This window comes from Dioscorea cayenensis, chromosome 3, assembly GCF_009730915.1.
Source record: "Dioscorea cayenensis subsp. rotundata cultivar TDr96_F1 chromosome 3, TDr96_F1_v2_PseudoChromosome.rev07_lg8_w22 25.fasta, whole genome shotgun sequence".
Taxonomy (NCBI): domain Eukaryota; kingdom Viridiplantae; phylum Streptophyta; class Magnoliopsida; order Dioscoreales; family Dioscoreaceae; genus Dioscorea; species Dioscorea cayenensis.
In genome coordinates, this window is record NC_052473.1 from 1,175,535 (window position 1) to 1,190,781 (window position 15,247).

A 15,247-nucleotide genomic window follows, 5' to 3' on the forward strand; every position below is an offset into this window, starting at 1 on the left:
ATTAATATGTGACATTATTAAAGTATCACAAATGATATTATAGTCAATTTTTATGACATAACTATTATACTTTTTATGACGCTTTTGTTAGCTAATATATGACAAACATTTAAAGTGCCACTTTATTATGTGATCATTAGAAAAATGTCACAAAATTTCAAAATTTTACTTCGTATTTGGTGACAATGTGTAACAATTTATGACGCTTTTGTAGTACAATATGTGACAAACATTTTCATCATGTATTATGTGATCAATAGAATAATGTCACAAAATTTTAAAATTTAACTTCATATTTAGTGATAATTTATAGCATTTTATGAGCGATTTGTTGTACAATACATAAGACAAACATTTTTGTCTACTTATTATGTGATCATTGAAATAATGTCACAAAATTTAAAAATTTTTACTTCATATTTAATGACAATTTATAACATTTTTACGACGTTTTTAAGTACGATATGCATGAAAAATTTCCGCTACATATCACGTGATGATAAGAAGAATGTCACAAAAATTCCAAAATTTTACTTCATATTTAATGAGACAATTTATAACATTTTTATGTAATAAATTATCGTAATATTTTTGTGACAAATAATAAGTGTCACGAGATAATTGTTGAATTTGATGACATATCACAATTTTTGTCATATAAAAGTTATGATCATGCGTGATCAATCCACTGAAATCGTCACATTAACCCTTTAATGACGGAGATTAGGACGCATACCGCGATGACTAAAAAAAACGTCACAAAATATTTTTAGTGACAAAAATATGTTATTTAGTGATATTATGATGAATGTCCTTAATTGACAAATTTGTTGTAGTGACCTATTCATTCATGCACAGAACATTCTCCTCTCAAACTAAAATCCAAGTGTTGCAAATAAGTATTGAATGCAGACATAATAATCTCTTTCTAAGATTGCTAATGGTTTTAGAACATGCGAACACTTTAGAGCAAAGAAAGTGCTCATATATTTTAAAAACAAAAAGAAAAGAAAAGAAAAGAAAAACCCAAACTCGGTGCATCTACATGATATAGCAGTCCATGCCAAAGAATGTTGTTGACCTTAAGGCCATAAATGTTTGACATTTTGTCAACACGTTACACAAATTTTGTTCTTTTGACTTTCTAGACTCAACCATCATCTTTCTAGTGTGTATATGTCCTACTCTGTGGTCATATGCCCACATATTTTGATTTCCCTCCATCTAAAAACAACATGCTCACCATTTATCTTTCTCTCTTCAACTATGCATTTATAAATAGACAACATATATAATAGACCCCTCTCTTCATCACAACCAAAACATATATCAAAGAGATCATCAGAAAATGAGTGTAGAGGTCCTCGACGGTGAAACAATACGAAGCTTCGTCGAAGACGAAGAGGCCTTCAACGTTGCCATTAATTTATGGTTCACAGACCTCGATACCAATAACGATGGCCGTCTCTCCTACGTTGAGTTGAAGAAGGAGATCACGAGCTTGAGGGTGTTCGAAAAACACTTTGGTGTGGATGATAATGTGTTGAGCCATGAAGAGCTTGCTCAAGTCCATGGAGGACTGTTTTCAAGCTTTGATCATGATGGTGATGGAGTTGTGGACTTGGAGGAGTTTAAGGCTGAGATGAAGAAGATGATGCTGGCCATTGCTGAGGGGTTAGGGTTTTTGCCGGTGCAAATGGTGGTTGAGGAGGGGAGTCTTCTCAAGAGAGCTGTGGAGAGAGAAATAGCCATGAAGATTGCTGCATGAAGCATGCATGAACTTGCATGAACTTTGCTTTATGTGTTCTATAACAATACGTACGTATATGTTCGGATTGAACTCTTTTAAAGATTTCATGTATTTGATTGAGCTATATATATATATATGGAGTGAAAGTTTATGATGTTATTTTTTTAAAATGTTATGGAGTGGAAGCTTATGATGAATAAATGATGAAAAATTTCACTGAGGTTAATTAATTTAATGGTTCATATAAAAATCAAACATTGAAACCAAAGCAAAGCTTGGGAGAGATGAAGCAGTCCATGAAGATGATTGCCTAAAACTCACATGACAGAATGAGTGATGTGCATATATATATATATATATATTCCAAGGAACATCTCTCCAGGTTTCCATGTGTCTATAATCTGATGTCCATCACTGTGACATACTTGTTGACTTGGCATAACTCTGTCTTGATTTAGTGCATTGTGATCAGAAAAGACAATTGTACACCAAATACTGTGCTGCCAAAGAGTGTGGTCAAAGGGTCATGGGAATTTTTTTTTTATCCGTGCAATTTGCTGTATCATCTGTTTTGAAAGTAACAATTGCATCATCGCACTTACTTATTACACCTATCATTAATTTATAAAATTAATCACTTATTTATTGGTTGAATTAATGCAATTTCATGTGATCAAAAAGCTCAAATTTGAGAAAATACTATCGACGAATAAAAGAAAGTCTTACTTTTGTAGAGCCCTTTTGGAAATAAACTTAAACATAAATAATTATATTGGGTTAATAATGTGGGGTTATTATGAGACATAAGTTAAAGAATTATTATGGGAGTTATAGAAGCTCTAAAAGCTATGCAGTGTTTTGATGAAGAGGTTTGAAGATTTAAATAAAATTTATATTATCGAGTGGTATTTTATCTTCCTCTTCCTACTAGCTCTTTTTGAGCATATTTTGACCCATCGTCATTTCCAACAATGGTATAAGAGATAAGTTGAAGAGTTGGTGAACTTTTGTCATTCCCAACAGTTGTGCCAAAGCCTTGTTGAAAAGTTAGTAAACATTCGTCAATCATAACAACGTTTCAGTCAAAGAACTGGTTAAAGAGTTTGACCAACGACGTGGCAATATCAATAGGAAGTCTCTCTCCATAAGAGACAAGTGGCAGTATCGATAGTTGATTCTCCATAGAGGACCTCTGAGACTTAAGCTTGTAGAAGTGAAGCCAAAGGCAGGCTAGAAGCTTGAAGTACAAGTCAACCGACTTGAAGGCAAAGTCGAAGAAGAAAGGTGTGAGCTGTGAGCAAAGCTCCACGAAGAAAGAAGACTGAAGAAGATAGTTAAGAGAAGAGAAATGGAGAATGGAAGACCAGTTGTTGTGTCATCGCAATTCAAGGCAATGCTCAAGGAGATATTAGAAAAACTAAATCTTCCATCTCCAAGGTATGAATGTGAACGAAATGGTCTTGACTACTTACCTAATTTTGTTGTGATAATAAGGTTTGAGGACAAGCAAGGAAGTCATAAAATATGTGGACCTCATGCTTACGCAAATAAAGATGCTGAGAATGATGCCTCAGTGCGAGTGATAAAGCATCTAGGACAATACTACAACATTATTGTGAAAGATATAAATGAAGAAGAGTTGGTTGAACTCAAGCATGAGTTTGAAGACTTGAAGAAGGCTAATGAAGAGTTGTGGAAAAGCCTCATTGAAACCAGTAAAGAGTTGAAGGAGTTAAAAGAAAGAATGGCGGATTTAGATCCAGAGGAAGAACTTAATTCCTGGTCATCAAATAGTATTCGTGTTTGTCCAAAAGGTTGTGCTTGTCATGTTTAACAAAATGTTTAAGTTTAAGGGGGATGTTGGAAATAAACTTAAACATAAATAATCATATGGGTTAATAATGTGGGGTCATTATAAGACATAAGTTAAAGAATATGAAAGGTTAGGAATTGAGGAATATGAAGATCAATGGTCATGTGTTACATGAATTATTATGGGAGTTATAGAAATTCAAAGGTTTATGTAAAGCCTATATAAGAGGCTAGCTATGTAGTGTTTAGATGAAGAGGTTTGAAGATTTGAATAAAGTTCATATTATCGAGTGGTATTTTATCTTTTTCTTCCTACTATCTATTTTTTTAGCATATTTTGGCCCATCATAGTTTCCAACAGGCCCTTAGCTAGCCGATGTTTTAGAAATAAGGACCCTCTTACAATGCTAGTCAAAATCCTAGCTACCCCCTAAGTGGGTTGCGAGTTATTGATCCTTGAGAGATTGATGGTTGACTATACACCTTTCTTTATATTGTTTGTTCCTTTTCCATTATTACCTTAATTTGTCTTGTTTTCCGGCTTATCTACTATGTAGTTTTTATAAATGTCCTTTAATGTTACATGTATTGCTTTGCTTACTAAATTATGATTTATTCATTTTATAAAAAAAAAATTACAAATGAACACAAAAAAAACACTAAGGAAATACAAAACATGGGAAGAACTACCGGGAAAAAACATTAAATAAAAATCCATTTGGAGTGGGAGCTAACTAAAAAATAAAGATACACAAAGCCCATGAAATGGAATGAATTGAGCACACCAATTTTGCAAATATTTGAATTTGAAATTTAAATCACTCAATCAATGATGGAAGACTTTCTATTAATGTCTAATTAGACTTTCATTCATGTTCGATTAATGTTTTCATTTTAATTATCCCTTGATTTCTATAATTAATTTTCTATTTTAAATTTGTCAACAAACTTAGATTTATTTTGTTGTTTATTTATGTTGAATCCAGCCCATTTGTGGGTTAGATGGAATAAATGTGCTCCAAACCCATGATGATGAAAAAAAAGAAGCTATGTCAATAATGTGAAAGGCAAGGTGCAAAATGGTAAATTCAAAGACTAATTATTCTTAATGAATTCTCTCATTCATTAGAGAGTACGAGGAGTGTGTGTGTGATAAGTGGATGAAAAAGTTCAGATCACTCTAGCAAGAATTGAGGGAGAAAAGATGTAATACCCTGAACCTTTGGATAATTACTGAAAAAATATATTTAGGGTATTACTACAGTTGCAGTAAGATTTTTCTACAGAGTAATCTTGTTGAGAAACCCCAAGTGGAAAGAACAAGGACTTAAATGTAAAAGTTTTTAAAAGATTTTGGGTTAAAGAATAAATGAAAAGGATGGACATGAAATGTTTATGGAAACCGAGGACTGAAAGGTAAGATGGAAGGGATCTTTTTAAAATATTGTGTTATAACCTGGGGACCGTTGGGTAATTTGAAAGGACCTTTTGAGAATACTATTTCATAATTCAAGGAGCATTTGGGAGTTTTTCAGGGACTGTTTTGTAAGAAATTATCTTTTCAGGGACTAAAAGTGAATTTCGGCTGAAGAGTTAATTGAGAGAAAAATCTAGAGCTTGTGTTGTTCATCTTCTTCTCCACCATTTTGCTACAGTAACCCGAGAGTTAAAAAACAAAAAAAAAATGAAGAAATGAGAGGAAAATAGGATATTTGAGGTGGAGAACTTGGAGATCGCCGGAGAGAGTTCGCCGGAGTCCTTGGTAAGGTTTATTTCGGTTTAAATGATGTATAAATTTTAATTAAAAAGCTTGAGCAACCATGCTAAATTTTAGCTTGTTTTTATGAGTTTAGTTTGGTTTTGAATGGTAAAAGCATGGTTTATTGTTGATTGATGTTGAATACTTGAAGTTATTTGGAAAAATACTTGTATTTGTGATGAATCTAGCTTGAATAGAGGATGAGATTTTCGGTTTCTATCGTAGTAATTACTGTAGCACCGAGATTAGGGGTTTGGTTTAGTTAATTAAGTTGATGATTATGATGATTAGGAGTTTAGATAATGGTTAAATGATAATGGTTAGATTGAAATGGGTTGAGTTAGCCAAGTTGATTTGGTTGGATCAAACCAAGTTGGAATTGAATTGGTTGAATTGAATTGATTTGGTTGAGATGGGCTGATCAAATCAAGTTGAGATGGTTTGGGTTTGGTTCAGTTGATTTGGGTTAAGGGTTTTTGGACTGAACCAAGTTGATTCAATGGATTTTTGAATAAGAATTGAGTTGGTTCAAGCTGGTTCAGTTTGATTGAGTTTGGTTCAGTGCAATTAAGCTTGGTTCAGTGCAATTGAGCTTGGTTCAATGGAATTGAGGTTGGTTCAGGTTGGTTCAGAATGGTCTAGCCCAAATTGAGTTGGCTTAAGTGCAATTGGAGACCAATTTGATTATGCAAGGTCGGGGTTTGAACCGATTGGAGTGAGTGAGCCCAATTAAAGAGTCGGGTTATTGCTTTTCATGTATTTTTCTCGTTGGGTTCCATTATGTGTTTTTAGTTGTCATAATTGTTTATTTATTTTTATTATGTTATCCTCGTTAGGTGTTGATTAGACTTGGGAGGGAGTTCGAGGTCTAGCAAGAAACCCAAGGAGACAGGGTGAGTTAGTAGTGGCTATTATTTTTAAATAAATAAATTATTATTATTATTTTGAAATAATTGTTTAATGGCTAGTATTTTGGAAATAAATGTTTAAGTATTTCATTTTATCATGTTTAATTGCGTATAAGGTCGAAATATACTTATATTTATTTTCCTACGATGTGCCATGATAATCGTATAGATACATCAGTTTTGTATAATTATACGTATTTGTGAATAGTGGAAATACATGTATACGTGATTTAATTATTCAATTCATGTATTTATTTTTGGATGGGTACATATGCTGCTTTGATTTGGAATGATTTGTGAAATCATGTGCGCGTATTAAAATGTTTTTACCGACAATATTTGTGGAACTGGTTTTCATTCCTGGTATAGGAATGGTATTATGGATCTTTACTGGTATTATACATTGTTATACTTTTGACATTGGCTTTGTGGAAAATAATGGTTATTTCCATGATGTGAATGCTTGTCCTGGATAAGGATCCTGTGATATGATTTATATCGATTGTATTATTCGTTTGTATCTACTTGATGGTTTTGGACGGTGACGGCGGGCTAAGGCCCGACTCATCTGCGAGAGTGGGTTCCCCACGGGCCAGCCCTTTAGAGGTGGCGTGGTGGACCCGGGTGTTGATTTCTACGAGGGCCGGCTCGGTGGGAGCGTAGAGCCCTGACTAGATATTCATCGGGTAGCCGAGGTCACCGACCGGTAAACCGATGGGTCAACGTTAAGGACATGAGTTCCTCGACGGCTCGAACCCTAGCAGCGCCACGGCGAGGGTTTAGAGAGTTTTCTAGACCATGTTATCGTCGGGTGAGTGTTGGGTATTGCTTTATTTTTGAATTTGAGATTTATGTTATATTTTTTTGAATCGTGATGAGACTGGGACTCACAAAATTTGTGTTTTCCGAGAAAAATCAAATTGATGTTGATTTATGTTGAATTTATGTTTCAAGAGTTCTTTAAGAATTGTATTTTTGCTAGAATTCGGTATTTTTGGAAAAAGTTGGAAAAATTATTTGAGCAGTTGGTATTTATATACTTTATATACATCAGTATTTAAGTATTTAAAATTATTAAGTCACTACCAACCAACTCGAATGTCTGTCAGAGTCTGCAGGAGAAGGACCCTAGATTGCATGTTCGACTATAGTGCTAGTCAGGTTGAGTCCAAGATTGCAGTGGGTCCCATATCTTTCTTTCTATTTATTGTTGTTGTGATCTCGTAGCGGTTAGTACCCGCAAATTTGAATTATCGTATTCATGGTATTTATGTATTTGAACCCCGTAGTTGGTGTAAAAGTTGTAAATTGTGATTTGTAGGTCCGATTTTGTTTAAAAGCAGGGTGTCAGTTTCCAGTTAAAAGGGAATTTTAACTGATGGGTGCCACATTTACCTCAGTAGAAGGGGTGGGTGTGACAAAAGAAATATCAAGAAGAAGAAGAAGAGAAGAAGCTAAGGTTTGAAATTTGCAAGAGAATCAGAGAGTATTAGTACGTATAGTAGGGTTTCTATGCTAAATCAGTGTCTTGCATGGTTTGTATGTATTTGTCGTCTTTGTAGTCTTTACCTATTTCTAGATCACAAAGAGGGATTGTATTCGCACTCTAGAGGGTTGTTTTTGACCTTGGATGGTCTTTAGCCTGTATAGGGGTCACATGAAATTATTCAGGATGCATATGGGTGTCATAGGTGCATATAAAAGGCATTTGGAAGCTATATAGTCAACCATCTCGATTGTATAGAAGACATATGCATAAATAGAAAATTGTTACAGTACCATTAACAATAGTTTTACTACATAACTTTCCGGATAATGTTTTTTTACTATTTCAGCGCAAATAACCTAGACAATTTGATATTAGCATTGCAATATGTTGAGAGGAATAAAATTGAATAATCTCTATTATTCTCTGTACACTTTCTTGATTCTTGTTATTGGGTTGTTTGCTTCGGTAGCAATCCAATTCTCAACGCGAGCTGCGAACCTATTCTCCGCAATCCTATTGCAGCCCATAAAGAGTCAAGCTACCTAATGAAACTGATTTCCAAAATGTTGATCAAGATTTTTGTTGATTTATCAAAAGATGCTCGCCCAGAATTCCATGAACTCAAAAGATTCTCTTTAACAGTAGTGTCAATCGAACTTAACTGTCGTCACTTGCCTAACACACTTTCGTTCAAATCCTCCGAACCGGTTAAAGATTTTCCACCAACTTTTTTTACATATAAAATATTCTTAAACCAACCATTCCAAAACCTGGGTGCCCAAGATCTGGGTTCACTAAATTAGGTACTGTACGTTGGCCAATCTCACAACTTTTATTTGTACACGATGAGGGAAAACTAATTTAATAACTCCTTACGTGAAGACATGCTATTCTTAATGTATAGCTTAGTAAAGTTTCCTCTCTCTCTCACTTTCTGATCATGCACAGTAATACAAACAAGAATGGGTCCCAAGGGCAAATGTAAGAACAGCAACATGAAAAGCAAAAGAAGACACAAACAAGACCCATTCGTTCATTCAAATTTAATGAGTGTTCAATGAAGACTTGATTTTTGCCAGCCATTTAAAAGCACAAGAACAAAAAAAAGAATATTCTAAATACTTTACTTCAGAGCAACGGAAGTACATATATAAATATATTCAGAAAAGAAAAAGTACTAGTCGGTGCATCTAAAGGACTCCATGTATGTCATGAAATCGTTGAACTTCATTCCATAGATTTTGACTTTTGGTCAACATATATAAACTCAACTATAACCTCCTGCGGTCTTATGCCCACCATTACTTGTAAAACAACATGCTCACCATCTCTCTCTCTTTCTTCAACCATGTATATACATCTATAAATAAGCAAGACATTAGATACTTCTCTTCCTCACAACCAAAACATATATAAAGTGATCATCAGGAAATGAGTGTAGAGATCCTCGACGGCGAAACAATACGAAGCTTCGTCGAAGACGAAGAGGCCTTCAACGTTGCCATTCATTTATGGTTCACTGACCTTGACACCAATAATGATGGACGGCTTTCCTACATTGAGTTGAATAAGGAGCTCATGAGCTTGAGGGTGTTTGAAAAGCACTTTGGTGTGGATGACAATGTGTTGAGCCATGAAGAGCTTGTTCAAGTTTATGGTGGTTTGTTTTCAAGCTTTGATCATGATGGTGATGGAGTTGTGGACTTGGATGAGTTTAAGGCTGAGATGAAGAAGATGATGCTGGCTGTTGCCGAGGGGTTGGGATTTTTGCCCGTGCAAATGGTGGTGGAGGAGGGGAGTCTTCTCAAGAGAGCTGTGGAGAGGGAAATAGCTATGAAGATTGCTGCATGAGAGTTGCCTTACGATTTACAACAATTTATATATGTTCTGATTGAAGCCTTTTTGGAGATATTGTTTTTCATGCATTTGATTAAGTTAAGGGATTTATATGTCATTTCTTTAAGATGTTATAGAGTGGAAGTTTATGATGAATAAATGGTGAAATATTTTACTGAGGTTTCAATCTTAATACAAAAACCAAAGGAAAGATTTTGAGAGATGATGATGGTCATGAAGATGAATATTGTCTTAAATTTATGTATATTAATAAATGGTTTTTGTGCATTTTAGTTAATGATCATCAAGAGAATTGCTGATGTACTTTGTATATATACATTGTGTCAAGCTTACCAAGAAACATCTCTTTAGTACTATTCCATGTGTATAATCTCCATCTATTAGTTATTATATTAATTTGGTATAACTTTATCATGATTCACTACTGCAGTATGATCATTAAAAAAGAAGAAAGAACTTGAGAAGTGAAAATTTCCTTCTTCAACACTACAATTTATAATAGTTTTGTTTTTCTCATATATATATATATATATATATATCAAACTTGTAGTTTTTATACAAGGTAATGAAACCCTTTAAGTAATAACACTTTGGGTAGGTTAATTTGTTATTCTTAATTTCTTTTGGGAGTTTCATCTCTCTCTCTCTGATGGAGAGACAAACAAACAATAAAGTAATTAAGAAAAACAGCAATATAGAAAGCAAGAGAATATAAAAATAAGACGTATATTCATTAATGCATGAAACATCTCTCCAGGTTTCCATGTGTCTATAATCTGATCTCCATCCCTGTGACTTATGATGTTAACTTGGTACAACTCTGTCTTGATTCACTGCATTATGATAAGAAAAGACTCTTATACACCAATACTGTGCTCCCAAAGAATGGTCAAAGGGTTTAGGGAACTTTTTATCAGTGCAATTTGCTACATCAATCTTCTGGCTTGGAAGTAACAACATTATATTCAATACCACTTATTTATCACATCTATCATTAATCTATAAAATTAATCATTTATTTATTGGTTGGATTAATACAGACTTGAGAAAGTGCTATCGATAATTAAAAAAACCTTAATTTTGTAGGGGCACTTAGCAATTGTTTAAGAAATAAAAACGCTCTTATAGTGCTGGTCAGAAACCTAGCAACCCCCAAAATGGGCTGCTAGATATTGATGTCTGAGGGATTGCTCATTAACTACAACACCTTTCTTTCTATTGTCTGTTCTCTTTTCATTACTGGTTTTGTCTTTTCTTTTAGACTTATTTACTTTGTAGTTTTTATAACTGTTGTTTAATGTTGCATATATTGTTTTGCTTAATAAATTATGATTTATTCATTTTTATCAATACAAAAAGAACACAAAAACACTAAGGAAAATATAGAACATGGGAAGAACTACCTGGAAAAAAACATTAAATACAGACCCATTAAAAGTGGGAGCTAACTAAAAAACAAAGATACATGCACAAAGCCCATGAGATGGAATGAATTGAGCACACCCATTTGGAAAATATTTGAATTTGAAATTTAAATCACTCAATGAACGATGGAAGACTTTTGTTGCATGTGATCTCATTTGATCCTCCTAATCTTTGGGTGTTCATTTCTCTGGTGGCCACAAATATTTGTAACTTATATCGCTATGGCTATAAATATTTTTTTGTAACCATATGATCACATAACTTTTTTCTAGTAGCACCCGTGCCCATAAAAGCATGTTTGGAGGCTATTTTCGGTGACTTAGCTGACATGGAACCCCTCCACGTCAGCCAAGTCACTTGGAATAGCCCCTCCATGTTAGCTAAATCATTGGAAATAGCCTCCAAACAACTTTTTATGGCCACGAGTGCTACCGAAAAATAGTTATGTGATCATCCAGTTACAAAAAAAACATTTGTGACCACAGCGATATAAGTTACAAATATTTGTGGCCACCAGTGAAATGAAGCCTATCTTTGGTGGTTATTATTTACTAATGATTATTTTGTAGTTTTGATAGAATTGATAATGTTGATAGGGTTAGTTAGGAGTTTATTATGTTTTACTTTATATAGCTATTTGAATTATGAATGGAGGGGAAGAAGAATAATTACGCTCTCATCTTTTTTATCTTATTTCTTTGTTCCTATCTCCCTTAAATCTCTCTCTTTCTCTATCTCTCTTCCTATCTTTTTTCAATTTTCTTCAGACTGTGACCTTGGCCGGCATCAACTTTCCATTCATGTCTGATTACACTTTCGTTTATGTTCGATTAATGTTTTCATTTTAATTATCCCTTGGTTTCTATAATTAATTTTTTATTTTAAATTTGTCAAGAAACTTAGATTTATTTTGTTGTATCTTTATTGAAGGCCAGCTTTGTAATCATTTTAGGTGGAATAAAATTGAATAATCTATATTATTAATTCTCTCTACACTGTCTTGGTTCTCATTATTGGGTTGTTTGCTTCAGTAGTAATCCAATTCTCAAGACGAGCTCCGAACCTATTCTCCGCAATCCTACTCCAGCCCATAAAGAGTCAAGCTACCCACTGAAACTTATTTGAAAAATGCTTAGAGCGAACCAGTGCTCAAGTTAGTTATTGATGTATGAAAAGATGCTTAACCAGAATCCCATGAACTCAAAGATTCTCTTTACCGTTGGCCAATCGATCTTAATTTATAACCATCATCACTTGCCTAACACACTTCGGTTCAAATCCTCCGGACCGGTTAAAGATTTTCCACCAACTTTTTTTTACATATAAAATTTACTTAAACCAACCAAACAAAAACCTGGGTACCCAAGATCTGGGTTCACAAAATTAAGTACTGAATGTTTGGCCAATCTCACAACTTTTATTTATGAGTAATGCTATTCATCCTGAAATATGTTCTTCGTTAGAGGTGGAAGAAGAGAGTTTTGAAATGGTTTTTTTTTTTTACATTCTGAATGTTAACTTTGGTCTTCATGGACTTTCAAGTACGTCCATGCATACAGAAAGAACGGCACGTTTCCAACACAACTTACATCATTTCATGCTAAAAGATAAAACAAAGAACACAGACGTGACTAAAGTCACATTCATTACAAACTCTTAATATTAAAAAGGACACTTCAACATATACCAGGTTTCTCCATTGGTGCTTCTTTTAAGTTGTCTTCATTAGCTGTTGGTCAGAGCATTCTCCTCTTTTCTCATTGGTCAAGGCCATGTGAGCCATGCGAAGCTTCCAATCACTCTCAACTGCCTCGCTTGATTGGAACTCACATACGCCCAACAACGTTGTGATGAACCACTGTTTTTGAACTCCCAACGGTTTAGTGAAGATGTCAGTTATTTGCATATTGGTGTTACAATGCTCCAACTTAATCACGCCATCAAAGACCAGATCACATATATGATGAAAAACGTATGTCGATATGTTTTATCCTTCCGTGAAACTCTGGGTTCTTCACAATAGCAATCGCTGATCTGTTGTCGCACCAGCTGATGGTTGGCTTGCTTTGCTTTAGTCCACAATCACCTAATATTCTTTGCAACCAAATGACCTCATAGGCAGCAGTGGTGGATGCTACATACTCTGCCTCGATGGTGGATAATGCTATATTGCCCTATTTTTTTTTTAGCCCCATGAGATAGCCCTTGTCCCCAGATTGAAAATCATCCCTGTAGTGCTTCTCTTATCCTCTATCAACCCAGCCCAATCACTATTCGAGAATCCCTGCAACTCACATCCAGTGTTCCGGGAGTACCATATTTCAAACCCTATCGTTCCGGACAAGTATCTCAAAATTCATTTTCCTACTCCAAGATGGTGTTTTGTTGGAGCATTCATGAATCTAGATAGCATCCCTACAGCAAAGGAAATGTCCAGACGTGCATGTGTTAGATAGAGAAGCCTTCCTATTAAACTCCTATAACTCTTGACATCAACCTCGCCCGTTCCATCATTCATTTGCAATTTCTCATTCAGGTTCATTGGAGTAGGGGCCATCTTGCAATGCTGCATTTTAAACGGGTTGAGTATGTCAACTGTATACTTCTTTTGAGATACAAAAATACCCTCTTCGTTCTGCTTCACCTTGACCCCAAGAAAGTAGTTTAACACACCAAGATCAGTCATTTCAAAAGTCTTCTTCATGTCTTCCTTAAATTCTTCTATCATGGCATGAGATGAGCTCATATAGACGATATCATCAATGTAAATACATACGATCAATGTATTGTCATCCTTTCCCAGTTTTTTATAAAGAGTGTGCTCGTTTTGGCTCCTCTGAAATCCTTGTTGTAACAAGTAGCCATAAATCTTCGCGTACCACACCCTTGACACTTACCTCAGTCCATACAACAATTTCCTTAGTTTAAAAACCTTCTCCTCACTTCCTTGCGTTACATAGCCAGCAATTTGTTTGATGTAAACTTCTTCAAGAATTTCATTATTAAGGAAGGCGGATTTAACATCGAAATGATACATGGTCCACTTCATATGTGTAGCAATGGCAAACAAAACTCGCACAGTCTCCATGCGAGCCACCGGCACAAACACTTCTTTGAAATCAATCCCCGGTTGTTGGGTGTACCCTTTGGTGACCAAACGGGCCTTGTGCTTCTAGATTTCACCACTCGATAGATATTTTGTTTTGTATACCCATTTCAGTCCGATAACCTTCTTACTTTTGGATAGTTGCACCAACTCCCACGTGTTATTCATTTGGATTGCGTTAAGCTCTTCATTCATAGCCTCCTTCCAAGCTTGGATCTTGACCACATCTTCAAAGTTAACAGGACCTGCAGCATGCAAAGCAAACATACAGTTCTCATAAACATCTTTCAAGTTCCTCACATTACTTGCAGGAGATCTGTCAGTTGGTGCAAAATGAGTTGTTTCTCTTTCCAGTGTGTTGGTGTCTAAGTGTTCATGTTCTTCACTTGTACAGTTGTTATGATGTCTTGCATCTTCATTGCCAACAGTAAGGGATTCTTCATTTGCTGGTGATTCAAAGATTGCATCATGGGATGCATGGCTTGTAGGATTGACTTCAAGTGATGTTGCTTGAGTAATCAGTGCAATTGACTCCCAGTTCCATTAAGCGCTTTCATTGAATACAACATCCCGACTTACAACCACTTTGTGGGTGATCAGATTATATAGCTTGTACACCTTTGATTGAGTGCAATAACCAATGTGTATACACTTCTCCAATTCTTCATCTAGTTTGTGAAGCTTTTTCACTGGAATTAAAGAGTGTGTGATGCATCTGAAAACACGCAAGTGACTCACCAGCGGTTTCATGCCATTCCATACCTCATATGGAGTTTTGCCTATCACTGCATCCGTGGGTGAAATGTTCATTAAGTAAACAGCAGTCATAACTGCCTCTGCCCAGAAAGTATTTGGAAGGCCGCAACCTCTCAACAAGGACCGTGATATTTCAACTATACGCATGTTTTTCCTCTCCACTACCCCATTCTGTTGGTGGTGGTGGCGGTGATGGTGGGGTGTGTGTGTGTGTGTGTGTGTGTGTGTGTGTGTGTGGGGCGTAAGGCGCTATGAATTCACGTCGGATGCCATAATCTTCACAAAAGGAGTTAAATTCTTTGTTTAAGAATTCTCCACCTTTGTATGTACGCAGAGCTTTGACTACATGACCTGATTGTTTTTCAGCAAAAACTCTGAATTTTTA

At 35.2% G+C, this 15,247-nt stretch overlaps 2 protein-coding genes across 2 annotated transcripts; both read left to right on the forward strand.

Moving 5' to 3' along the window:
• The first annotated feature begins 1,348 nt into the window (after positions 1 to 1,348).
• Positions 1,349 to 1,768, forward strand: LOC120255142. Its single transcript, XM_039263030.1, has one exon. The coding sequence runs from the start codon at positions 1,349 to 1,351 to the stop codon at positions 1,766 to 1,768; it is 420 nt and encodes a 139-aa protein (XP_039118964.1).
• A 7,266-nt stretch (positions 1,769 to 9,034) lies between these two features.
• On the forward strand, positions 9,035 to 9,693 carry LOC120257363. Its single transcript, XM_039264846.1, has one exon. The coding sequence runs from the start codon at positions 9,150 to 9,152 to the stop codon at positions 9,567 to 9,569; it is 420 nt and encodes a 139-aa protein (XP_039120780.1). The 5' UTR covers positions 9,035 to 9,149; the 3' UTR covers positions 9,570 to 9,693.
• The last annotated feature ends 5,554 nt before the right edge of the window (positions 9,694 to 15,247 follow it).